This window comes from Ambystoma mexicanum, chromosome 3q (assembly GCF_040938575.1).
Source record: "Ambystoma mexicanum isolate Mex_15411 chromosome 3q, UKY_AmexF1_1, whole genome shotgun sequence".
In the NCBI taxonomy this organism is placed as follows: Eukaryota; Metazoa; Chordata; class Amphibia; order Caudata; family Ambystomatidae; genus Ambystoma; species Ambystoma mexicanum.
The window spans coordinates 231,595,969-231,622,910 of NC_090926.1; the positions used below are offsets into that span (position 1 = coordinate 231,595,969).

General features: G+C 45.5%; 1 protein-coding gene across 4 annotated transcripts in view; it reads right to left on the reverse strand.

Annotated features, from left to right (window-relative positions):
- TNS2 (tensin 2) overlaps nucleotides 1-26,942 on the reverse strand; it is a 590,960-nt gene that overhangs the window by 186,323 nt on the left and 377,695 nt on the right. For all 4 annotated transcript variants that reach the window (XM_069653619.1, XM_069653621.1, XM_069653620.1 and 1 more), the window contains 3 exons: nucleotides 13,344-13,382; nucleotides 8,085-8,134; nucleotides 7,710-7,881 (listed from right to left, as the gene is read on the reverse strand). In XM_069653619.1, coding sequence (XP_069509720.1) covers nucleotides 7,710-7,881; nucleotides 8,085-8,134; nucleotides 13,344-13,382 — 261 coding nt within the window. The remainder of the gene's footprint in view (nucleotides 1-7,709; nucleotides 7,882-8,084; nucleotides 8,135-13,343; nucleotides 13,383-26,942) is intronic.

Here is a 26,942-nt window from a genome sequence, read left to right on the forward strand (position 1 = left end):
CCTGTATTGACAGATTTAGAAGTGGGACCCCTTTGCCGCCACGACCTTGAAGCCTTTCTGCACCCTCTCAAACAAAGTTTCTTTATCCCACCACATCAGGCAAGCACCCTGATTATATCGTGCCTGTCTTGGAAGCTATATAGTCTGTGCTGTCTTTTGTCGTCCAATCCCCCACCAAAGTCACCTTGTCCTCCCTTCCATGCCGAAACCCATGGACGTATCTGCAATAATCGTCCTTCCTTTGGGGCACCTCAAGCTGACCTCAGCCTCAGAAGCAGAACCCTAAGCCCTAGGACGATGCAGGAACCCTGTCTCGCTGAATACTGCTGAATGCATCTTCCTTGCATTTCTGCTCCTCTGAAGACACCAAATCTTCAATAATCCTCCTTCTGAAGAGTCTTGGGGTCCTTCCTCGACCAGTGTTTCTTCACTGGAACCCTTTGTGGTCACTAGTGACCGCCTCTGGAAACTGCAAAGCCACCTGCTGCAGAAGTTCTTTTTGGATCCAGTATATTGCTCTCCCAACTTGATTTTTTTTTCTGGCTCTCCTCTTCATCACCAAAGGTCTTCTGTGGCCTGTACTCTTCCAGAACTCTAGAAACCTCTCCCTTGGACATTTTTGAAAAAGGTCACTTTCTTGCAAAAGCGTACCAAATCTGCACAAACGGGTTACCTTTGCTTTCTATGAAAACTCTTTTCTGCCCGAGCTACTGCAAGTATTTTACATACCTGCAACTATACTTCCCGTTCTAGGAAATACTCTTTGTTGAATTTTAAGAACTCTTTCTGAAACTATTTCTAGTTACCTTTTATTTGTTGCATTCATTTTTATTAAGGTTATTTACCTACGTTATTTTTTTTTATCTCTTGCCTTTTCCTATATGCAATTATATTTTTATTACAATACTGTGCGTGGACAGTCTCCCTTTTGGTATTTGTGATAGGTGTGTACTGTACCTGCTAACTACCCTACTCGTCACCTGATAGTTAAGTGTGAACTTCTCTGGCTCTCTACCACTTACAGAGCCTGGTGAAACTTGAGGGAATCCTTGGTGTTCACGGAGGGAAGACATGCTTAATGACACTGACCACCAGGGCTAAAGGAAAATCTCCCTAAGCCTGTGAAACGTCTATGCGTTGGCTGCTACATCCGTGAAAGTTTTCAGTCTTGAATTGCTAAAGCTATGTATAAGATAGCACTGCCCGACAAGACATTACAAATTTGGTGGTGTGGGAACGAAGTGGTGGTAATTTAATTACCACCAGTTTTTTGTCCCTAGTGGAATTGCTGCCGTTTTTCTCACATTGCCAAATTATAATATTTGGCAGCTTTACCACAGGTAGAATAACTGTGTGGTAAATTCGCTGATTTTGGGAGCAAAGTAGTGGATTCACCTCCAGCTTGTTGCCGACAGTAAATCCTCCACTTCACCTCCAAAAATCGGTGGATGTATCGCACAGTAATGCTGCCGGCAGAAAAACCACCAAAAATCCCCATGGAGTCCTGTAGACTACACAAATGGGAAAGGACCAGCACTTGTAATTCTGTGGAAAACCCACAGGACCAAGTGGTCGTAACAAATATCGAGTTTGGTGATAATTCGGCAGAATTACCGCCAATTTACGCCAAACTCATAATGAGGCCAAATGGCATTTTCCTTATTTGGAGCCAAGAGCACGTTTTTCAGCTAATTTGTATACCCATAGTGCATTGCTGTAGCTCTGAACTGGTGGTGAAATTCCAGCGATGGTTACTAGGTGGCGCTGTTCATGGTTGGCTTTTTTGTTGTTACTGAAATTGCCTATTCTCTTCATCTTTTGGCACTCTGGAATCTGAACATGACTAATTAATGTTTTTTGCTTGTGTTCAGGGGGATCCCCTTTTCTCCCCACCCCTTAGCATTATAATGCACTACTGCGTTTGCCACCAGGTACAAGTCATACATTTCGCTTTATGATTGGGAAGGGTTTGTAGGCCCTTTGATGCTTTTTATAAATACTGTTCTACTGTACCCAACTAAAACACTTAGTTGACCTTTGTGTGATTTATGGTTAACCCTAAAAAAAGATTATATATTTTTCAGTATATTTATGTGGTGTCCTCTTTTGTGTATTTTATTGGGACTAACTGTGCCCATGCAGCAGCCGTCTTCCTCCCTTGAGTGAAGCCTCACTGCCCGGCCATTGCTATCAATAAGAGAGTTTAGTCTACCTTTTGTTTGGAACCCTACCTTGCCCTTAGGGTAGATCTTTGCGCACCCCTCAACAAAGGGCTGTAAAAAATCTCCCTAACAGAGGCGGCAGTGCAAGTTGGTGAAATTGGAAAGAGGTGGTGGAAGGAGTATAGAGAGGAAGTGGGAGACCAGAGTTGGAGAAGGAGATGCCAGGAGACAGAAGGAGAAGGTGGGAGAACAGTGGGAGGATGTGGGTGAATATCTGGGTGAGGTTACCGAGTAGCAGAGGATATGCCAGGAGACAGAAGAAGGAAGTGGGAGAACAGCAGGAGGATGTGGGTGAGTATCTGGGTGAGGTTACCGAGTAGCAGAAGGAGATGTTAGGAGACAGAAGGAGGAGGTGGGAGAACAGTGGGAGGATGTGGGTGAATATCTGGGTGAGGTTACCTAGTAGCAGAATGAGATGTTAGGAGACAGAAGTAGGAGGTGGTTGAGAATAACAAGGAAGAGTCTGGAGAAGAAAAGTAGGAGTGAATAGATACGCAGCATAGGACGATAGGAGGAGGCTAGCTGGACAGAAGGCAGGGGGCACAGGAAAAGGCCCCAAACTGTAGGGTTTGGACCCATGGTGGGAGGAGATATGAGCATGTGGCAGAATGTTTAGGGGGGTCAGGTATAGAACAGCTGAGCTATGATGGGTAAAGGTCAGGACCAAGGGAGCTTGAAGTGACTAGGCCCTACTCAAGTAGTGTGGGGTAAAGTGAGAAGAACTGCCCATTGGTTTTATATGAGCTTTGCCGAGAGGCTCCCCCTATACCATCAACTGCTGGGAGAAACACAGAAACGCCTACAGGATGGGTCCAAATGAGAGAATAACCACAGACAAGAAGGGTGCAGGAAACCCTGAAGCCTTACACCGAGAGAGGAGATTGTGGAGACTGAGAGAAGAAGGGTGTGGGAACCCCGTAAACAGAGTACTTAGAAACTTGAAGGACCCAAAGAGGAAAGGTGTGGGACACCCTGAGGCCCGAGACTGATCCAACATTGTAAGCCAAGGTGGGACTGTTTGGAGGTGTTTGGAAGGTATTGCTAGTGAATAAAATGCTTTACAACTCACTCTGTTGTCCCAGTCCTCTGTGCTACCCACTCGGCTATATGATACCCATTAGACTCTCAGTCTGCACAATCCCAGTATATTCCCACTTATTTAAAGCCACTATATACCAGGTCCATAGAATCCCAGTTTCGCACTACAATAACGTTCGCAGTGTGACTACCCCAGTATATTCCCAGGTTAAACAACTCCACGAGGCCCTGCATTTGGCAATCCCAGGACACTCCCAGTATACCTCAAGTTTGACAACCCCAGTATACTGTACTGAAAAATCCCAAATCTGTCCCAAATATTGTGGAGAGCAAGCTGCCACTGGAGAACTCACATGTGTGCAACTGAAACTGAAAGGACAGAACACACATGCGCCCAAGAGTAGAACCACCAGCAGTGGCATGAGGCTTGGGGCTCATTAAGCTCTCGCTCCACCTGCCTAGCCACATAATGTGACAGCAGGGTTTGGTGGGGGCATTTAGAGTGTGAACTCTAGAACTCTTCGCCTGTCGCAGCTTAGCACACCTGTGCTTGGGGGTCTGTGGGATGGTTTGCCAGTTCTACAAGGTTCTCTTAAATATTGTTTAAAGTGTGCACTTGAAGCGCCAGCCGTTTCTTTTGTTTACCGCCGTGCTGTTAATTCTTCCCGAGCATCTCGCGAGAAGAGTAGACCGATCTTCTGGCTGCCACACAAGAGTTACCCCCGGCAATGATCATGCCGATGAATGCAATCTATCGGCCACACACGTGCCACCAGGAGCAACCTTGGCCTGGAGGCTCCGATTACGAGGATATTGGCACCAAATGACTTGCCAGGTGTGTGTGAATGCTGTTGCTGATGGACTCCTACCATAGTTTTACCCAATGTACTCCACTGCAGAGCGGCACCATGAATAGCAGAAATGGCATGATCATTTGCCCCAAAAGCAATTCCAAGGAATCACAGGGACATCTCAAGAGGGAGAGGTGGGAGGGTCTGTGAAGAATCTGTGGTGGGAGGATAAGATCCATCAGAAATGACATTGCCGGAGATAAGTGATTTGCTGTTCTAACGAATAGCTTCCTCCCACAGATTCCTCCACTTATGAGCGACTCCCAAAGCAGCATAATCCAGAGGATGATGGACAACAGATAGCAAAGAAAAGACACCCCCTGAAACGAAAACTACTGTTAGATGGACCCGTCACAGCAGCTGCGCTCCCGGATCTATGTGATCAACGTGCCGCTGAAAATGCTGACAAACAAAATGCTGACACCGCGCTCCCACTGCTTCCAGGCACTAATGCCTGGCAAATGTACAAACAGAGGCTCAAGCGGTAGCACCAACGATGTGCAACAAAGTAACACCTCAAAGCAAAGCAGAAGTAGCCAATTGAACATTGATTTAAAAAAAATGCACATCTCCTAACTCACATAGTGTGCGGTAGTGATGGGCGAGGGTAAGATGGCATATATAGTGATGACCCCAAAGAACAAGAATGCATAGGCTTGCAACAATCTGCCATCAAAAAATCAGGTTCAGTGCACAAGACCTACTCGAAAACTGTGTTGGAGGAAAGGAATTATTAACCTTTTCAAATATTGCACAACAGTCTGAAAAGCAAGACGGAAACCTTCAAGTGTTCTTTTGAAAATGTTATAGTGCCTGAGCCAGCTTCAACTGTGCCGTAAAAATCCAACACAACTGCGGTTGGACATGACAACACCCTCATCATGGCACCAATTTACCCTGCAGCCATGCCATGGTGTCAACTAGAGAGCTTGTATCATCTGCTGACATCAATATCGTTCATTAACGCCCAGCAAGCTGACACCATGACCTCCAGAATATCCTCTTGCCGATCCAAGCCCTATCACGTCCTCTGCTTCATAGTCGGACATGAAGGCTCAAGCTGGACCGGTTCCGATGGAGCAGCCACTATTCTGCACCTGCAATAGAAGATCATTTCATCGCCTGGTTCCTGTCTCACTTGCTCAAACCAATGGTGAACCGGCTGGAGGCTCTTTCGACTGACCAGCTTTCCTCTTCCATTGAACGACCTCTACCATGGGCCAGACTCAAGAGAGTGGGTGTTCCATCTTCATTACTCCATCTGATTGGCTGTTTATACTCAGATACTAGGGCCTCTGTTAGCAGGGCCCTAAAGTTAATTTTCTAAGAATAAAGGAGTGTGTCAGGGCTGCCCACTGGCTCTGCTTTTATTTATTATCTTTTTATCTGATTGTATATCACCCTTGTGTCTGATGGGCTCTTTTCCACCAAGTTTGAATGGGGGGGGGGGGGGCTATGCCCTACTCTACTCTATGCAGATGATGCGCTATTACTAGGTCTGACCCCTAAGGGGCTGACCCGCAGCCTGCCCTATCCATCTAATTATTTTAAAAACAACGGTCTAAAATTAAATCGAAAGAAAACCAAGATTGTTGTGTTTGGTTCTAAAAAAGAAAAGAAATATAATTGTTTTATAAACAAGGTGATTCTTAAAGTGTAGGATTCATATTGCTACTTGGGTGTTACGTTCGCAAGCAACTGCCAGTGTTCTGCACATCTAGTAATGGTGGAAAACTGCATAAGGACTAGTTTGGGTGGACGCAGGTGATTTTACCAAAGATGTTGCGGATTTCGCTTTGATACATGTATTCAGGGTCTTGAGGTTAAGATCTATTTAGACATATTATATGGCAGTGAGCTGTGGGGAAGTGTGAGTTGTACCTCCTTGAACCGTATACTTTGTATCTGTCTAAGAAAGTTGTTAGGTTTGATGCCCAGCACCCCAGGAAGTCCTCTTGCATTAGAGATTGGGGTTTCTAATATAGGCGTACAGGCGGAAATAAGGTCTTTAGAATATGTCCATAAACTACATTCTGATCCAGTGCTGAATCCTAATCTCTTGAATGCAAGAGAAGAATTAGAGAAGTGGAGAGGTTTGCCATGTATCCCTGGTATAAGGATTGCTCCATCCTGTGCAAAAAGTGGGAAATTGGTTTTGGGGAGTGGTATAATTACTAAACAACTATCCATGAAAGCCAGTAGAAGAGACTTTGTTCTTACAATAAATAGTATGGATGAGTTAAGCTCGTTGTGGCATTTGAGGAGGGCTCGTCAGACCTACCATGAACATTTCTCTTTGAGTGCTATCTACTCACCGACACAAAGACGCATCATTGCGATGATCTGTCTGAATGACTTTCCTGTGAGGGTGCGGATGAAGTGGCTGTTCAACTCAAAGCTCTGTATATGTGGTGGAGGGGCTGAGGAGGATTTAACTCACTTTTTATTTATTTGCCCAGAATTCTTGCACCTGAGACGAGTATAGTTGAAAAACCACTTGAAAGCTAACAACATCAGGCATGTCTCAAATGGTATGAATTTTGGTCTGTCATGTGTAGATGCGTGTTTGATTAATGACTTATGTAAGTATACTGTTGAAGCTTTTAAAGGTTTGGCGAGGAAATGTTAAGCTCTTTTCATAGTTAATCATTATGTATTGTATTTTATTTACTGTTAATGGTCAAACCCAAAATAAAGTGTTTAACTAACCCTTGAGGCCCTCCCAAGGGGGGGCACCCATCTTAATGTATAGCCGAGGGCGCCAATACTGGGGAGAACCTATAGTCATTACTGATTGCCATCCTGCGCCCTTCACTGAATCCCTGTTCCCCGAGTGGGACTGCTTGTGCCCGAGAGTGAGGTTGTAACCCACGATACAGGGACCTTCGATGATATGGAATTAAGTCGGTTCCTCAGGGACTGTGGTGGTCCTCTGGCAGAGAATAAGCATAAACTCAGCAGGCAGGCAATGCAAGCTCTTCCTGGGTCAGCCACAGCAAATGGCCCTCAACAGCAAATGCATTGCCTGAAGCGGATGGTGTACAGCAATAGGCAGCTGAAAGGCTTTCCGGATCTAATTTCACTCCAAAGAGTGCAAAATTAAAGGACCCATCAACAACCTGTGTATATGTAGTCAGTTACCAGCAAAAAGGGGCGCAACAGCAAAAGCAAGCCCTGGCCCTGCCAAAAGACAGAAAAAAACAAGAAAAGGGTGGGGTCGATTGGTGACATGCCAGTAGGAGGACCGAGGACCGTGCCTACACAAATCCTTGCTTATTTTTCTAAGTGACAGGAGTTTTTTTTCAAGAAGGCGTTCTGAACCTACCTGTGGGTGCAGGCATTCCCTCCCAGTTGCAAGTGATGAAAGGCAAAGCAAAATAAAGCAATGCATTTAAGTGGCATAGTATACAGTGGAAAAGCATCAAGCAGATTGAATTTGAATCAAACAGAAAGGAATAACAAAGACAAATAGTAATTAGAAGAATTTTGATCAAGCATTCTAATCCAGAACAGAAGAGAGTGTAATACAGTGGGATAGACCAGTCTGCAAAGGCGCCAAAAACGTAGGAAAGGATGAATAATCATGACTCAGCATTACCAGATATTTCTCCTCATGTTTCGACTTGAGCATTTGGGCCACTTCTTTAAGATTACTTCGGTACCTCTGCTCCTCCAGGGCGGCGGGGAAGAAAACGGATATGATGCGTTCCGTGATGTAGGTCAAGTCGAAGTCATAGTTCCGCTCCATCACGTGGTCCAGGCTGAAGCTTCTGCAGTGAGACAGAGAGGAAAGCACGTTTGGCACTATCTGAAGCAGAGAGCACGGGGGTACGGTGTCGTAACACGACGAGAGAGCCAGAGTACAGAACCAACTTCCACCAGGCCAAATTACTGCTGTCAAATTGTAACTATATAGTCAACAACCCTGCTTGGCTGGAATGTCTTCTTCAAATGGTCCCTGGTTCGGGCTTACCTGGGCAACGTGCTCCTCTGCTTTGGGCTGTTCAAGGACTTTGTGGAACCCTGTAAGAAAAAGTGAAAAGGACTGAATATTCACTGAAACATTTTCTTCACTGAACTTTGGCACTCTAGCTGCTCACATACGAACATTACCCCATGAACACCTCATCATTCTAATAAAACGCAGCTACATCCCATGACAAACCAGCCTAGCTGCACACATAAGCATCCTACACAGGCCTAACGCAGCCAGAAACCAGTTTCGTTGTCCACCCACCAGACTGCACACATTCAACTGATATCAATACCACCACACCTAATGCTAGGATGCAGTTACTATCAGGCAGTTGCATTAGCTGCACACATAACTGGTGCACCCAAGCATCCTATGACACCTTACTCTCTCAACTGACCTGGAGTACGCTCCCCGAGGGAGTTAAACCTACCAGTGCTTTGAGGTCATACCAATGATATATAGAGTGATATATAAATGACAAATAACATAACATAACTCTAGATGGGTGGGTCTTTTAAGCACTTCCCTTTTTCTCGGTCATTATTATGGCCTGGTCAATAATGGCAGAAGTCAGGGGAAGCACCCTTTGATCATCGGTTCATCACCCCTTTGCTTTGCCTACCTATCCCAATCTTCCCCCATTGGGATAGTCTAGACCTCCTCAAAAGTTTTCTTTGGCCTGGACCAGGTCCTGCTGCCATTGCTGACAATGGTTGAAACGGTGATATACTGCAAGTGAGATGGCCACCACCAAGGGTTCGGGATCTGTTCTTCATAAGAGTGGGATACAGGAAATGTCAGGAATGCTGGCTTTTGGCAGGGAGGTGGAAGAGAAGAGTAGAGATGGGTGGTTCTTTACATTAACTCTTCCCTTTTACCTCTATTGGCAGTGTGATCCTTTAGCTTTAGCACCAAATAACCAGCGGTCCGAGGTCTATGGTCAAGGGGTGCCCAGTCCTACCACGAGGATGTCAGAGATCCCTTCTGGCCAAGCCCGAAGACACTTGTATATCCGGGTTTCTTTCATCCTTTTAAACAAAACACACACCCCCATATCAAATGCAGGACAAGAGTTGTGTGCTCTTTCTCACCCAAGTGATGTCTGTTTCACACAGTAGAGCAGTGTCAGGGCAAATAATTCTCTGTTCCCCTGCTCAAGCTCTGCACATCCCCCTCTTTGTATTCTTCAGGATCTTTTCCCTCGCTTGCCTACGTTCACCACCATCATCTTCTTTCTTCTTACCCTCTCCCTGTCTCTCCTACGTTCTCGCACTGCAGTCTTTGCCTTCTCGCTCTCTCTCTCGTTTCACCACAGCCACTCTCTCCAGCATGCTTTCTGCCCACCATCAACTCTCTCTCCTCTTTCCCTTCACCTCCCCTACCTCTTCTCCTTTCTTTCTTCTCACTCCCTCCACTTAAAGCCTCCTATCTCTATTTGCCATCTGCCGCGCTCAGTGCCGGGTTGGGTCACAGCCATTGCACCAATTACATTATTATGCTTTGTCTCAAGGAAGGGGTCCCATTATCTTGTATATATTCTTATGTCGAGTTCTGAATAAAAGCGGCCAATGCCTTGTCCTCCCATGCATTGAGAGTTTGTTTTCTGTGGGACCATTGATGGCCTCTTGCGTTACCTATGCCCACCATCAATCCTCTCCTCTTTACCCTCACATTGCCTTCTTTCTATTCACTCCCTCACCTTACAGCCCTCAATCTCTCCCACATCTTTCTTCCACAGCCTCACCCTGATCTTCCTTTCTATATGCGCCTCAAGTCGCCCTCAAGTCACCCAGCTACCTCACAAAAAAACTCAGCATCTCCGGCAGACAGCACACCCCCAGAAGCCAGGACACGTGAGACTTGAAATCTGCTGCTGCAAAAAGGAAAGGACCAGAAAACAAGCCTTCTCTCCCTACGCCCCAAGACTATGGCACCGCCTTCTCGTCAACATTAAACTTGCCCCCAATCACCTACAATTCAGAAAAGAACTCAAGACCCACCGCTTCAAGCCGTCTCTCCTCAATGCCTAGGTCATCATGTCACCCCTCCCCCGCACCTCTTGACTTATTAGACGCCGCCCACCCCTCGCCTTCCCGCCACCGGGTACAGCTGTACCCCTCCTCTGTGCCCCTATATCCTATCCCCGTTGTATATCTGTTCTGTTGTTACCTCTGTAAACACTCTGTTGTGTTTCTGTATTGGTCTATACCTCAGTAAAGCGCTCCGTTATGTATCTGTATTATTCTATACCTCAGTAAAGCGCTCTGTAGCTTCTCGAAGCCAGGTCCGCGCTCAATAAATACCATCATAATAAGACTCTCAAACAGAGATGTAAGCTTTGTGTAACTGGTCTAACAGCGCCCTGATGCCCCCGGGTTTAGGCACTTTATAAATGTAAAAATAAATAATATATTCCATAGCATACTGCCCTCTCCCTTCTCTCACTAACGTACACACTCCCCCTCCTCTATATCTCACTCTAACGTTTCCCTTCTCATCAACTCTACACTTCCCACTCTTTCTCCCATCCCTCTCTACCGCCCTGTCCGTGTCAAATGTACCCTTCCTCTCCCACGTGTGTCCCTATGCCTCTACCCTGCTCTACCACCCTTCTCCCTTCCCCTGCGTGTCCCTCCCTTCCTGCAGTGCCCCCATCCCCCCCTCGCACTCATTGTGAAATCAGAGTTGGCTCTTTACACTTTCCGAAGCCAAAGTCAACCAGCTTTATCATTTTTTCCATGTAGTTTTTCTTCATTAGAGCAAAATTGTGAAAGCCTGGCTCTCCTCCGCTCCCATGCCTCGGCGCCCACACCCCGTAACCCCCCCCCCCCCCCCTCCACCCTTCCCTTTTCCTTCCCAGCTCTGACCCTGTGGCGGCAGCTGACCACACTCTCTTTGACTGGACCTCTGCCCAAAACAGGGCTGTGAAGCCCGCTCCAACCCTGCTGCAGCCGCCAAACCCTGCACCAGACTACCCAGAGAGAGAGAGAGGCAGGAGCTGTGCTAGTGGAACACGAAACACACACGACTGCTGGGGCTGTAAGGAGCTGGCACCGTGCATCCTTAGCAAATTGCTCACACACAGAAGGGAAGCATCCGTTTTACTTGTATTTGATCAGTATTTTCGACTATATCCATATATATGATATGATATGATAGTTTATTTGTATAGCGCCTATAAACAATTGGCCTCATTACGAGGCAGGCGGTAGCTCAGTGAGACGCAGGCTTGCTTCTGTGTTGGCGGGCCACGTACTGGCACTAAGAGCCCCACAGACGCTTGCGCAGTTTGGAGCGGCCCTCACTCAAACCACAATTTTTCTGATCCCACATGCCCCCGTAATCATGAACTAACACAATATAAATGTTTGAATTGGATGGAGCAGGGCGAGAAAGAGCAATGCTCCAGTTAAGATTTTGAAGTGGGAGTATTTTACTCCCTATTTTTTAAAGTTGGGAGTAAAATGATTTTTTGGGGAGCAAAAATGTAAGTCCAATTCCCAATGGGAGTATTTTATATGTGCTAAAAATATGTTTTAACAGTAAAACGCAAATGTTTGTGTAATAATTATTCCTTTTCAGCTGATTCATACACATTTTCTTAAGGTTATAGTTCACATGGGAAAGACATTGTGATCAAGCCACGGGTGTGTGGTGAAACACGTCAACAGCCTCGTATCTGCTGGCATATACCTCAATGGGAAGATTACTTTTTAATGAAATAATTTTTTCAATAAAGTTTCAATCATTTTTTTTATCTTGCAGTCTTTTTGGTTCTTTATCTGGAGGATCCGTCATGTGAGTGCTGCTCAAACTAACAGTGTTTCTGCATCGCCAATCTTGATTAAAAGATACATGTTTACTTCTTAATAATAGTAGTTTCTTCCTGTGGTACAACGTGCACTACTGGTCCAAACATATCCATCATTATAATAGTTTTTTTACAACGCACTTAATACCGAAGAGGTTTCTAAGCACGAACCAGGATTCAAACTTGTGTTGCTCTGCATCATCTTGTTTCCAACACGACTGCGTTTCCACTGAACTATACCACCCGGGACATGGAACCATGTGGGTGAAGGTCCAGGCACAGAGTCCTACGTGTTTGTTTCCCATTTTTTGTTGGGAGTGTTTTCACTCCCTATTTTTAGTTTTTGGGATGATTTGCCTATTCTTAGGGAGTAAAAGTATCCGATGCACGCCTTATGTGTAGGGTACAGAGAGAGCGGGAATATCTCAAGGAAATCCTGTGAGCCGTGCTCTAGTATGCTGCATGCATAGCACGAAGAGGCAATGATGTCTGCATTGTGCACGCTATTTATCAACACAGCATCTGTCCAGATCTTTTTTGATTTACACTACTATTACCCCAGTCTATCTACCTGGACCAATTTGAATTCTGAGTTTGCCCTTGTGATCATCTTTGAAGTCAACGACTTCCTTATTTTACCCCGATCTTTCCTAAGCCAGAATTGTCCTGTGATTCCCTACCCGCTCATTTCATACACTGAGCGCTTGGTGTATCATTCCTAACGCAGCAAATGACGGCCCTGTGATTTTTAAATGTTTTCATCACATATCTTGCTGCACTGCTGCCCTTCAGGCTCTTGCATCACTCCTCAGAAGATTTCTGATGCTTCCTGGTAGCTCTCAGAATGGCCACCAGATGTGGCTTCCAAAACTGGGCACAATAATCGAGTATGACCGCAAGGTCGGAACACAATACTCTAGATAGAACCACAAAGACCAGAGGCCATACAGGAGTGGTCCCAAAATATTGACACACGTTTCTAGAAGAGGCCTCCTTGACTGGATACACAACTCTAGATGGGGCAACCAGGTCCGGATAAAGGATTCCAGATAAGAAATGCAATACACGAGGTATGGCCCTTCACACTGGACGCAAGTCCTGGTAAAGCCAAAAGAACCCATTGCAATACTCCAGGTCAGGCCTTCATAACTGAGCACAAGACTCAAGGTGAGGCCACCAGATTGAGGGACAAACTACTCTATAGGATGCCTCACCACTGTGATAATTCACTGGCATACATAAACATTAGCCTAGCTACATTGCCCCGCTATACCATTCCACCTCTCACTTGGTGTCCCCATGAGGTCCCAGAGCTGGCAAAAATGCAAACAAGAAGAGGGACCAGTCTCCACCACTACATTCTACATGCATTCTACCTGTGTCCCCGATCTACATCATTCTGCTGCCTCCGAACCCACACATTCACAAAATACATACAGACTCACCGAAAGCTGGATGTGGCGTGCAGGTGCCGTCCGCCGCCGCTGTAGAGAAGAAAATATGGAAAACAACAGTGTTAAATAGAAAATAAGTGATTTTTACACTGGTGTAATATCAGAGATATTAAAATAGAACAAATAAAATGCTATAGATATTTGAGCATTGTGTTTGCTTTCAATAAACCCTGGTCTCAATATGAGGATGTAGGAATATCACAAAATGTAAGTGCAAATGGCTGGACTAAAGAGCTTTAACCCTCAATAAGGGACACACATTTGTGTTGAGGTGGTCAAGGGTTTTGATACAAAAAAAGAAAGAGCACATTGTAGGCTAGCAGGGTTTGGGGTGTTAGAAACAGTGATGAAATGCAGATAATTAAAGAATATCATTGGAATCCAAAAACAAGGCATAAAATAAGCAGTGTTGCGTACAAGTTTGCCATGTAATTTAGTAGATTTGATAATTACATTGACACTCGTGTCGCACACCTGTTCAATGAAAACACAGCTCACTCTGCATTCCTCTTTTGCCAAGAGGGCTCTCTCCTACCTCTTTCCTCTGTTCACTGCAAGTTCAAAGGTGCTAATAGATTATCCTGCCTCTTTCCTCTGTTCACTGCAAGTTCAAAGGGGCTAATGGAGAGAGAGTGCAGCAGTAATCATCTCCTCCACTATTAAAAATGTAAACGGCATGTGTAGGACTAGCCAAGAGAAGTTCTTTCTTTTTCAAATAATTGCAAGCCAGAGGTAATCAGGATGCTTGTTTTATTAAGCAACCTATATTCTATTTGGCAAAGGGCATTTATGTGTTAACTTTATTTTTTTTAAAGACAGTCAATTCATTCCTAAAAATGTAAAGTGATACATAATGCACAATTACAGTATTACTGCTGTAAAATACTGCATTGCCCCCTTGTGGTTCAGTAATGTTTAGTCTATATACATCTCATAGTGTCAACTATATTTAATTGTATAGGGAAAGGCACACTATACTGATGTTTTAACACTTTTGAAAATGTACATAATCACATGGCAAGGCACCGCTTGATGGTAAGCCTAGTTCTGTGACTTGCTAGTTGCATTCATCTGTGCATCTGGTGCTCCACCCATGAGCTCATCCCAAACTCCTTGACATTCAATCTTATCAACTTGCTGCTTTCTACTAGTTACCCTGAAAGTGATATATCTGCAAAATAATATTTTTAAACTAGTGTGCCCAGTTCTCTGGCTGCTACACCATCCACTCTGCATAGTCTCTTACTGTCTTTCATCTTCCATAATGTTTACACAAAGCTGACTAGATGTTTATGCAAAGTAGTGACCAATAGTTCCATCCAGCTCTGTACATCTACAGACCTGCTGCAATATCATAAACTGTAGTTCGCCTTCAGAGCTCGCTTTACTTTACGAATATGATTGCAGTATGTGGGTGAGAGCATGCCAATCTGGAGGCCCGGAACGCAAGCGGAATCCTCAAGTAGCCCCGCGCATTTCATGCCGGCCCGCTGCACCTCTGTACAGCCTTCACCCTGTCCATGATTTCCCACTGGAGTTACACAACTCAGCCCCCGTGCCCACTCACCTGGGCACCTCGTGGGGCACCTCCAGGTCTTAGAAATGCTTATTTCCAATCACAGACATTTGAGTAATTTATTTATAAGGAAAGCATGAATTAGGCAAAGCAAAGGCACTCAAAGCACAAACAAAAAAGTATCAGCAGCCCAGACAGAGGCCTGGTGTGGTAATAGCAATACATATTACTTTCATGGGCAAGCAGGATTACAATGCTGTGTTGGGCTGCCTACTTAAGTCGCCAGCTTTGACATTCCTTTAACATTGTGTACTTTTTGATTCATGAAACTTCTGAACCTCTGGTGACATTATATATATGAGCACAAAACTGCTATTTAAATAAATGTGTTTGCCAATCAAGAACATTTTAATTATCAAACTCTGCGAATCATTTTTTGAAAACTAATGTATGCCTTGCAAGAGAAACCACTGGGACCTTGATTACACTCGAACAAGGCTGCCGGTGTTGGCTAGCATTGATTATAATTAAGGCTTCCAGTTTTCCGTTTTTACTGATTTGTACACATAAATACAGATGGAAATCCTTCTGCTTTCTGTCTGTATTTATTTATAAAAATGGAAAAAACAGAAAACAGGTCTTTCTGTCTGGTTCCCTATGATGTCCCTAAACATCGCAGGAAAATCACATTGCAGATTGGCAGCATGGAGAGTGTAAATGTTGTATAAAAATAGCATTAATGTTCTTCAAATTGACAACAGCATATATCTTAAGGCAGCAGCCATCACAGGAGCAACCGTTTCATGTTATTGAAAAAACTGTGCTAGCATTTCTTTCCTATAGGGCTGCATGTGTGCTTTAAGTAATGGATTTTTTTATTATAATAAAAGCAGAACAATACTGGTTGCAAATGATCTTTTTATATGACAAAAAATAAATGTGGATTAATACAGGAAAAATGCCAAAAATAAATATGGATGAATACAGATGGAAATGGCAGAACAATAAATACAATAAAACCGGGAGCCTTAATTATAATGCAGTCATTATGCATTTAAAGAAAAGATCAGGCATGCCAAGTCGATTACCATCAAAATGTATTTCGGTTATAGAGGCTGCAAACAGGAAGATAGGCTTGTTAAATGCAACATCCAGTGATGGGACAGGGCCAGCCTACAGGCACACATCTGGAATGAGTATTGAAGGAGGCAGCACATGAGCAATGAGGAAGGAGCTCTGGGTAAAGAGATGGAAGCCACAGGCTTGGGTAGATTGCCAAAGGTGTGTCGGTCATTGGAAATACATTCTGCCCAGATAGTTCCAGAAGATGTTTACTAAATCAAAGGCAAGAGTCCAATAGGCCAACAATGTTCCACTTGGATACGGTGAGATAAGTACATGTCCTTTTGGATACATTGGAAAGATGTTTGCATCATTACGTCCTCCAGTGGTCAAAATGTTGGTGATAAAGAACTACGCGCTCCCACGTCTAGTGTTTGGTGGCAATGTAAAGAAAATGAGATGCATGGAATATAATGATGCAGTTGGAAATGATACAAAGGACTATTCTCTCCATCAGACTAAATGTGAGTTCAATTCCATCTGCACCGCTATGTATAATGTTAGTGTGTTAATGCTGGTGATACAAATAAAGGATTTTATAACTGAACTGGCAGGTGCAGCAAAGAGTGAAAGCAGACGCTCAGAGTCCAACGTCCCCAGGTTGCACCCAGAGGAACAACCCGGGTGTAACCAGCTGGGGACAGAGAGACAGAACGCGTCTAGGATCCGAACGGTGAAGAGAGGGGACAGCCTCCTAGAAACAAAGACCCAGTGGAACGCTCCACTGCCCGAGAGTCGGAAATAGAAGCAGCCCAGGGTGTGGTCTCCTGAGAACCCAGAGGCAGAAAGTGCACAGGGCCTGTCTGTGAAGAAAACTTGGAGCTGAAAAATCAGTCTGGGATCTGGCCTGGTGAGAAGATTGAGCAGCCCTATTATGGTATGCCAGCATTCCAGACGCGCGTGCACGCCCACTGGGAGCAGGGTACGTGTTATACAACAACTGGGAGGAATGGCAGAAAAGAGTATGCAGGCAACACACCAGAGGGCAAGATGCAGGGATCGAATCAGAGAAAATAAGCAATGAAAGATGTTGGATTATATCCACTGGAAACAGGACTGGAGACCCAAAGATGGGTCACCCGTGAAACAGCGAAAAAACAGTGCAAAGCAGTGCTGTCACACGGGCCAGAGTAGCACAGGGCCTGACCTTATGAGATGTCAAAAGAAGCAACCCAGAGAAACAAAGACAAAGGAGAACCTGGGGAGCGCAACAAAGAAACCCCAGGATCCCGCTGGATCTAGCTCCCTGAGAACTAGTGAGAACAGCACCCACATATCATAGCCTGACTTTTTAAGAACCATAAGGTACAAGAGAGAGAATGGGAACGCAAAGCAAACACGTCAGAGATGGACATCACAGGAACACATATAGAGAAGCAAAAACATATCAGTGTCTGGTGCCCAGAGATCCAAGGCTGATGGGGTGAGGAAGGAGGACAATCATGTCCCTGGTGGATAGCTCAGGGGCAACGTGCTCGCCTTGGAAGCAAGACAACACGGAGCAACACAGGTTCGATCCCTGGGTCCGCGCTTAGAGACCTCTGGGTATTGAGCGCGTTATAAATAACCCATCATATCATATCATCTGAGGGTCTGTTGTCCCTGGAATTAGATCTCAGGCTATGGCCGCCTGAGGATCCAAAGAGAGCATTGCAAGCAACCTAGCCTATGCCTCAGGCAATCCCAGAGAGTAGCGCACACATCTTAGTGTCAGACCTCCAGAGAATTTAAATAGAACAACACACATATCTTGGAGCGTGGCCTCCTGAAACACCTGAGAGAGCAAGACTCACATCTAAGGATGACCTCATGAGAACCAGTGGTTGACAGAGAGGGGGTATGAACGAGAGAGCGAGTAACACAAGCACCAGAGTGTCAGACCACCTACTGCAGGAATTAAATAGAGAAAACAGCACAATCCATCCCAGTGCCTCGTCTGCTGTGAACCAGAGAGCATCACCAACACGGCGGGGTGTCATCTCCAGAGAATGTGGACAAATCATGAGAAACACTTCAGGATCTGGCCACCTAAGAAGGTGACACAGACTTCTCTAGCTCTGGCCAGTGACAGTTTAGCAGATCACGAATTCAGGAAAACGCCTGAAAGGAAGGCCAGCTCCTCCGAAAGCCTCACCGGGCCCTCTCCACTCATCCCCAGGCTTGACAGGATGGCAAAAGGGACCTACCTCTGGCCTGATCAATATGAACATGCCTGGAATTGACCAACAGTAGTTACCATTTTATGTGACAAGTTCTCTGAATATGTGCTAATGATTCAATGATTACTGCTGGGATAGACATATCTGCATCTGAAAGCCCCCACTCAGCTCTGCTTGGTGGCCTCATCTGTGAAGTATTTCAAAGCAACAAATAGCCTGAAGCACCCACGAGTCTCCATTCCTTACACTGTCCAGTCTGCTTTATTATGTAGAACGTTAAATGTGCTTTGTGTCACTAAAACAAGTAGCATGTGCTTGTATGAGGCTAAGACAATTTATTTTGGCTTATTCATTATATGTTATACAGTTCTTGAAAATGAGCATTCACAAAGTGTACCATACTGTACACCTAGAGTTGAGAAATGATGTGGTCAAGTGCGTAAATTGCAGACCAAATGTTGGATCCAGGACAATTTGTTTAACCTCACTGCGCCTTACCGCCCAGAATTGCCAGTCCCTGGAAGTGACTTCGTTCACTGCGAGCACTAGTGAAAAGCCTCACTCATGGGCTCATGACGAGGCTGCTGCTTCATATATAATAGTTTTTGTATTTGTATTTGTTTATTTATAATGCGCAGACCATCCGGCCCGGGGGCATCAGGGCGCAATTTGTACAAGGTTGCAAGAAAAGAACATACAGGGAAATAAATTACAATAAAAGTATAACAAAACAGCACAATACAATGTTAATAATTACAAATATTAAACAGGGTACAGTATCCCTAGGCTCCGCAGAGGGAGTATCCCTGAGGTAGTTGGGAAGGTAGCAGACCGGAAATCATGTAAGGGAACAGGTGGGCTGGGTAAGTAGGACAGATGTCTAACACAACTATTGCTGGTCAAAGAGCCAAGATTTGGTTTTATTCTTGAAGGTGTTGAAGGAGTCTTCAGTAGTGACCCTTCTTATTTGCAACCCTCAAAGTAATGTGCCTCCTGGCTCGCACGAGGACACGCCACTTGTTTTATATTGTGCCAAGATTTCTTATATCAAGCCACTGGGAATAATGCGGCTGCAATCATATGCCACATACACAAGTAAAAAGGAGGAGATCAAGTCTATCAGATTGTGATGTTTGCAGTTTATTTCTTGTAGACACATGCTGATATTTCGCTTATTTACAATTCTCACAAACTTAGCATATAAGGGCACTCTGGTGTCTGGAGATAAATTGATTTGGCAAATATTACACAACAGGGTCTAGCGGTGGAGTCACGATTCTATGTCAAGACCGGAGGCGAGCATTATGCTTCATCTTCTCATGTATTCCTGTCTCCAGCAGTTTCAACAAACCAAACATTAGAACTTTCCAAATGGAAAACATTTCTTTTTTTTTTCACACTTCTTCAAATCTACATTTCCCTTAAATCCAGTCTTTCTGTAGTCAATATGCTCTGGATCATTGTCCTTCCTGTTCCTTTCATATCCCTCTTCTTTCCTGCGCTCTTAGACGATAAGTCAACTTTTTCCTTAACTGCGTAGCGCAGGGTTTATAGACATAATTTCGAATACAAAAATCTCGAAAGTCAAAAAGTCGAAAAAAAATAGTAAAAAAAAAATGTCGAATTTCTTTATGACTTTTTTTTCAAAATGGGGGGGTTCCCCTCCCAACCCCCCTTTTTTTTGTTTTTACCTATTTTTTTATATAAACTAGAGCCAAAAAAAATATCAAAAAAATAAATAATTCGACATTTTTTTTTCGACTTTTTTGACATTCGAAATTCTTCATTCAATATTATGACTGACACCGTAGCGCAGCATTTACTGAAGGTGTTTACATTGTCATAGAACGCACGCAAGGCATAACAAGCGATAAAGTGTGCATGTGTTATTCAGTAGCACATAATTAAAAGTAGAGGTATAACTTCTAAGAGGTATTAGGAATACAGAGTTGGCAACCCTCTGCTGCACTCACGGCACGTTTTGGGATCCGCCAAACTCTGCATAGTTAGGACATCAGCCCATCCATAGGAAGGGCAAAGAGAGGGGAGCAGCTCCCCCCACACTCGGGGAGGCGGGGCCGCACCTCCCGATGTGATCCAACGTGCATCAAAAGCGCAGATCAGATCCTGGGGGCAAGAGCCCCCACTCTCAGATGGAAGGAGCTTCCTCCACGATATTCAGAGCGGAACTATACAGAGCGTAGAATAATGATCAACAATGCTGAATAGTACACACCATTGAGCCTAAGGCTGTTACACAGCGAATCTGCGCACCCCGGAGCATTCAGCTCAATCCTCCGGAGGCTGGGAGAGGTTGCATAATGAAACAAGCTCGATTGCGATTATTCTATACTAGCGGCCAGACTGCTCCTTTGATTGGCAGCAAGACTGGTGCTGCAGGGCCCAAAGCTCTCAGAGCAAGTACTCAAGCCTGCACAGCAAGGCAAAACTGGTGCAGCCACGCTGAAAATACACTGAGACAGTGGACGTGCCACAACACCTGAATTTAGGTACACAAGGCACAGACCCAGTACACACTATGGCAGAATTCGAATGCAGTGAGGAGGAACAGGCTGTGGACCTGGCCTATAGTTTTAGAGAAGTGCTGGGCAACTCACTGGTAGAGGCAGTGGCACAAGGGGTGAGACCGCTGCAAGAGAGACTGTTGACCATTGAGACATTCTTAAGCCTTAAGGGCAAAGGTACCAACAATAAGGAAAGCACGTCCACAGGGGCCATGCTAGAGGGTCCTCAAGAGGTGTAACAAGACCCGGAAGAGGGAGACCTATTCTGACCCCCCATGTCAACCAGATGGGGCAGATTATGGGGCCCCAGAGGCTACCAACCCCTTCATGAAACTAAGGGATGCATTCATGCACAGGTCAGCAGTGCCGAGCCTCACTACCCCCTACCCAGGGGATGAAAATATGGGAAATGAGGGGCAGGATTAAGAGACCCCACGATACTCGCAAGAAGAGGACAGAGTCGATGAGGATGAGACACAACCTCCTCCTAGGAAAAGACTATGGAAGGAAAATAACAGAGGAAAACGATGAGTTTGGCAGGAATGTTTGAGCCAGAAAATATCAAACTCAAAATCGTCAGGCAGGCTGCCCTTGCCATGAGTCACAAAATATATGACCCAGAGTCAGCGCAAAGCCCTCGAGAGGGAAGCGAGGTAGCGCATGCGGGCCGAATGTCCGAGGCCAGAACTGCCGGGAAAGGTGGCAGAGGCGCCAGAACTAGACCCAAAGATGCTGGGTTTTGTAGCATAGGCCTACATAGCCCCCTGGAAGGGGATAGACAGGTCTTGGAGAAGCTGCCAGGAAAAGGTCCTTGATATTGCAGGGCCCCAGGCCAAGATTATGGACCTGGCGGAGCGGTCCCGGGACACCGGTGGAGAGGTGGACCCAGATATACTAGCTAACTGGAAACAAAGAGCGGTCTGCCTCTTAGGCAATGCGAACTGCACCATATCCTCGGAGCGCAGGAGAGTCCTCCTAAAGATCGACTCCAAGTTAGGGGACCTAGCCTCCTACGAGGTGAGGGAAGCGGCACAAGGACTCCTGTTCGGGGAGTTGTTTGGGAAGGAAATGGGGAGATTTGTAGGCACCTACACCTCCCTAGAGAAGGCCCAAGCATCTATAAAGAAGACATTCCCGGGCAGGGTTTTATCTGGGACTGGTCAGTATCGAGGCCGAGTGACTGGTCGTCATCAAGCCGCAAGAAGGACTCAAAGTAACAGGGCCCACTACTGGGACAACAAGCAGCAAGGTGCTTTCTTCCCCATGAGAGGGCGTTTCCCGAGAGGAAGAAGAGGAAGAGGACAAAGCTTCCCCACAGTTGAGACATACACCGAAGCCGCAAGTTGGGGGGAGAACACAGCGCTTCTGGGGAAATTGGTGCGCACTTTACAGCGATGCCTGGATCCTGCAGATGGTCAAAGGGCTACAACTAGAATTCATACAGGTACCCATGCAGATTCAACCCCACGCAATACACAACAGCGCAGGTAGAGAAAGAGACATTACACACAGCACCTTGATGCTTAGCGCTGAAGAGTGCTATAGAACCTTGCAGCACAACCCCGAGATTTATAAGCACGATGGTTCTTGTGCACAGGAAGGACAAAATAAGGCCTGTAATAAACTTGACGGAACTGAACAGCTGGGTGACGTAGCACCATTTCAAGATGGAGGGAATCCACCAGCTCAGAGATATCCTGAGACAGGGCGATTGGCCTACGAGGATCGACCTAAAGGACGCTTACCTCACGATCCTGGTCCAAAAGAGATACCGTCCCTTCCTATTGTGGGACTGGGACGGACGGATTTGGCAATTCACAACAATGACATTTGGGCTAGCCTCAGCACCATGGGCCTTCACGAAGCTCACGAGGCCAATAGCAGCAGCAATCAGAGAGAAGGGGATCAGGATAATTATCTGCCTGGATGATTTCCTGCTGCTGGCAAGTAACAGAGAGACGCTCGAGTACCAGACAAGCGGTGTGAAGAAGCTTTTGTCATCAATAGGCTTCCTAGTGAATCGAGAGAAGTCAGATGTAATCCCGACAAGGAGAATAGACTTCCTCAGGTTCATCATAGACACCAAGACAGCAACCCTTGAACTACCAGCCAGGAAAGTAAGAGATATAAAAAGAGAGATACGAAGCTGCCTAGACAAGAGCGTAGTGTCCTTGAGGACGTTAGAAAGAGTAGTGGGACTACTACCAGCATCGATCCAAGCGATATTCCCAGGGCCCTTACATTATGAAGCCCTGCAAAGACTAAAAATAAAGCACCTACAGCAGGAGCTAAAGTACCATTATACAGTACCCCTTGATGTAGATTCCAGAACAGAACTGAAATGGTGGCTGCAGAATATGGACACCTGGAAAGGGAAAACCATATTCAGAGAACGACCTGATCTAGTGATAGAATTAGACACCAGCAGAGCAGGCTGGGGAGCCCAGTGAGGAGAATTAGAAACAAAGGGAAAGTGGAGCGCAGAAAAGCTCAAGCGCCACATAAACTGCCTAGAGCTGCTAGCTGGGTGTTTCGCAATCAAGGCCTTCACAAAATACAAAGTGAACTTGTGTATCCTGCTGAAGATGGACAACATATCAGCTGTCAGATACATCAATCACTTAGGAGGCACGAAATCCAGATTTCTGGCAGAGCTAGCCAAGGACTTTTGGCACTACTGCCTCGAATCAGGGACCTGAGTGGTAGCGGAATATCTCACTGGCTCGCTCAATGTTGCAGTGGACTGGAACGCCAGACACTTATCAGATTCCAGCGACTGGATGCTGGAAAAGGGCATTTTCCTTCAGATAGAGAGGTTATGAGGAATGGTCCACATGGACCTATTTGCATCCAGGTTGAACGCTCAGAAAGTGGATATTTCAGCTGGTGGTTAGACCTGACAGCAGCCCGAGTAGACGGTTTCCTCCAGGACTGGAAGGGAACCACACACTATGCTTTCCCACCATTCATAATGATAAACAGAGTGCTACCGAAAGTCCTCAGGGAGGAAGCGAAGATGATAGTAGTGGCTCCAATATGGAAATCGCAAGTATGGTTCTCCACACTGATGGAACGAAGGACAGATTACCCGAGAATACTCCCTTCGGGAGACAACCTGCTCACGGACTCACCTGGGTGATATCATCCTCTGAGAGTGAGAGGACTCTCCCACTGATGGTGTGCATGATAGAAGGCAACGCTGGGCCTGCCCAGATATTTTGGCGCAAGCTGCTCACCTCATCGCAGAATCATGGGCACCGTCCACTAAACGGAGCTACGATGCAGCTTGCAACAGATGGTTTTGATGGTGCAAAGGGAGAAATCTTCATCCCGTTTCTGCTCCTTTAGTGGAGATTTTGAACTTCCTAGCAGAGCTTTTGCAAGACGAGAAGGTTTACAGGACGGTAGGAGTATACAGGTCTGCCATATCAGCAGGACACCTGCCCAACGAGGGCATACCCATAGGCGAGAACGCAGCAGTCGTTCAACTTCTTAGAGGAGTCCAGTTTAGGAGACCACCAGAACTAAGATAGGATGTCCTATGGGACTTAACGGCAGTACTGAAGTTACTCGCCAGCTGGCCCGGAAACAGATACCTATATTTGAAGCAACTATCAGGGAAACTAGAAATTCTATAGTGCCTAGTCTCTTTTAGAAGAGTGGCACACGTCAGAGCGCTAGACGTGAACAGAAAGGCATACGGACCAGAAGGAGTGACCTTTACGCTGGTCAGGAGGACGAAGACCAGCTCCACGTCAATAGTTTACCCTTACTTGCACGATCGCCCCAAGTGGTGCATCGTAACCTGTATAAGGGAATATGAGAATAGGACAGCATAGAGGAGCCCAATGGGGACAACACAGCTGCTTATAGCGTGCAAGAAGCCGTACAAGGCAGTCGCAACAGCCACTGTAGTGAGATGGGTATGTGAAGTGATGCAATTGGCAGGAGTAGATATGCCTAGGTTTGGACCGCATTCCGTGTGGGGCGCAATGGCATCAAAGGCGCTAGCGCAGGGCGTGAAGTTGCAAGATATTCTGCAAGCAGCCACCTGGGCCAGCGATACTACGCTTAGAACATTCTATTTCAAGCCTGTGCAATCTGTAGCAGCGACAGTAATGACATTTTTGAACAAGCATTATTCACGCCTCCAGTCTTGACACAGAATGAAGATTGCCCCTGCTAACAGTGCAGGTAGTCTATATTCTATTAAAGACAAGGAGGTGAGTATTACTTTCCCACCCTAGATATACGGGAGAGTTGATAACAATGTCTATGAATGTGTTGATGGTGGATTTTTCTCTTGGAATAGGGTAGTGTATCCGCCCCCCTGAAAAGTGATCTTTATGTTTTTGGTAGGAGACGATCAGAAGAACAGCTGAGCCGGGCTAGCGAGAGCACAGGCTGATTGAGTGACGCAGCCCTTCAGACGTATACAGGGATGGAGCAGAGCAGTGCAGGATGAGAGAGGAGTCTCCGTAATTTGACAAGTTCAGAAGTGTTGGTTAGATGTTGGAATGCAGTTAAGAGCATTTAAAGAAGAGGGAGATGAAAAGAACAGGAAGGACTATGATCATGTGTCCAGAGCATATGGACTACAGAAAGACTGGATTTAAGGGAAATGTAGTTTTAAAGAAGTGTGAAGAAAAAAAAAAGATTTTTTTCCATTTGGAAAATTATAATGTTTGGTTTGTTGAAACTGCTGGAGACAGGAATAAATGTGAAGATGAAGCATAATGCTCGCCTCCTTGTCTTTAATAGAATCAAGACTCCCTGCGCTATTAGCAGGGGTAATCTACATTAGATGTCATGTCACCTGAAACCACAGCCACAATCGTCATTACTTTATCCCAAGAAGTATAGGCTTACTGGACGTCCTAGAAAACAGTACATTCCTGAAAAATAAAGTGCCTCTGAAATGCCAGAGGGGCCATGGCAGTGCCAGTCAACATGCCCGTTCCTCTGAAGGATTGGTAGCGCTGTCACAGAGCAGGGTGTTGAGAGCCTAGAGAGAGGAAATAAATATGCCTAGGACAGCAACTTTACGTTTACTTTAATTAAGGGCAGAGATGACCAAAAAGACAGCCAGATTGTAATTGGCTATTTAAAGCGAGTGTGTTGCCCCTGAGCTATCCTCCCGAGATGACGAACAGCAAATCACTGAGGCATTATCTGAGCAGAAGAGTCTTCAGCTTATTTCTATACATTGCTGTCGATCTCAATTCTCTTAGGTCTGGAGGAATAGCATTCCAGGCCTTTGGCGCAGCCAGAAAAAAAGCACATTTCATAACTCAGAAATATCTCAGGGGCTGGTCTCCGGGCACCGAGAACTAGAGAGTCTGATTTAAACATTTCAGGTTTGACCTCCGGTGAAACAACCAAGCAAAGCAAACATCACACATTTTGGTCTAAGTAGCCAATAGCGCAGTACACATTTTCAGATCCAAACACCCTTGAAACAGTGAACTTCACCCTAAAGCAAGTATTGGCAAATGTCAATAATGTTGGCTTTGAGGTAAGTCTGGGGTAGGGATTTTCCGGGCACTGCCATAATGGTTGTACCTAGATGTCAACAGCTGGCAAATGGTGTAACTACCTCCTAGGCATATTATGGCAGTGTTTGGCATTGTCAATCTAATGCCTAAACATAAGCCAAAACTGCTGGTTTTGCCAGTGGTTGATGTTAACTGGAATGCAGTGTAAAGAACAGCTGCAAGGGCACAGATAGTCCTTAAACATGAAATGACTGCATGCAGAACTGGTGAAGTCATTTTTAGTACACCAGGAGATAGCGTACAGCTGATATTAAGGTATTACCTTTTAGAAGACTAATCGGAAATAACACTGGCATCACCTTAAAGGGACAGAGCAAGCTCTCTGGGATCCAGAAAAAGGGGCCACGGGAAGAATGTGCAGAGATGGCCAGATAGTGCATGGAAATGGCCATAAGGACTAGCATAACCATGGGCAGTCAATGGGTGGGTAAAAAGCCAAACAACGCCCACAGGCTTTTTGTGTCACGTAGTACATCTCGTCTCCCTCGAATCCTCACTTCACGTGCCAATAGTTTTGGCTTATATAGGCAGTGCTTACAACACCACTTTATAGCCAAAACTAAAAATAGGGTGCCGTTTTGCCTGGCACACAAAAGCCACCTAGAGGAGAAGAGAAAAGCCCAGAGAAAACAACAGTTATGTGGACTAGGGACTGAAAGCACGCAGCACAGAAAGCAACACAAACAGCACAGGGAGTGACCTCCTGAGAAGCC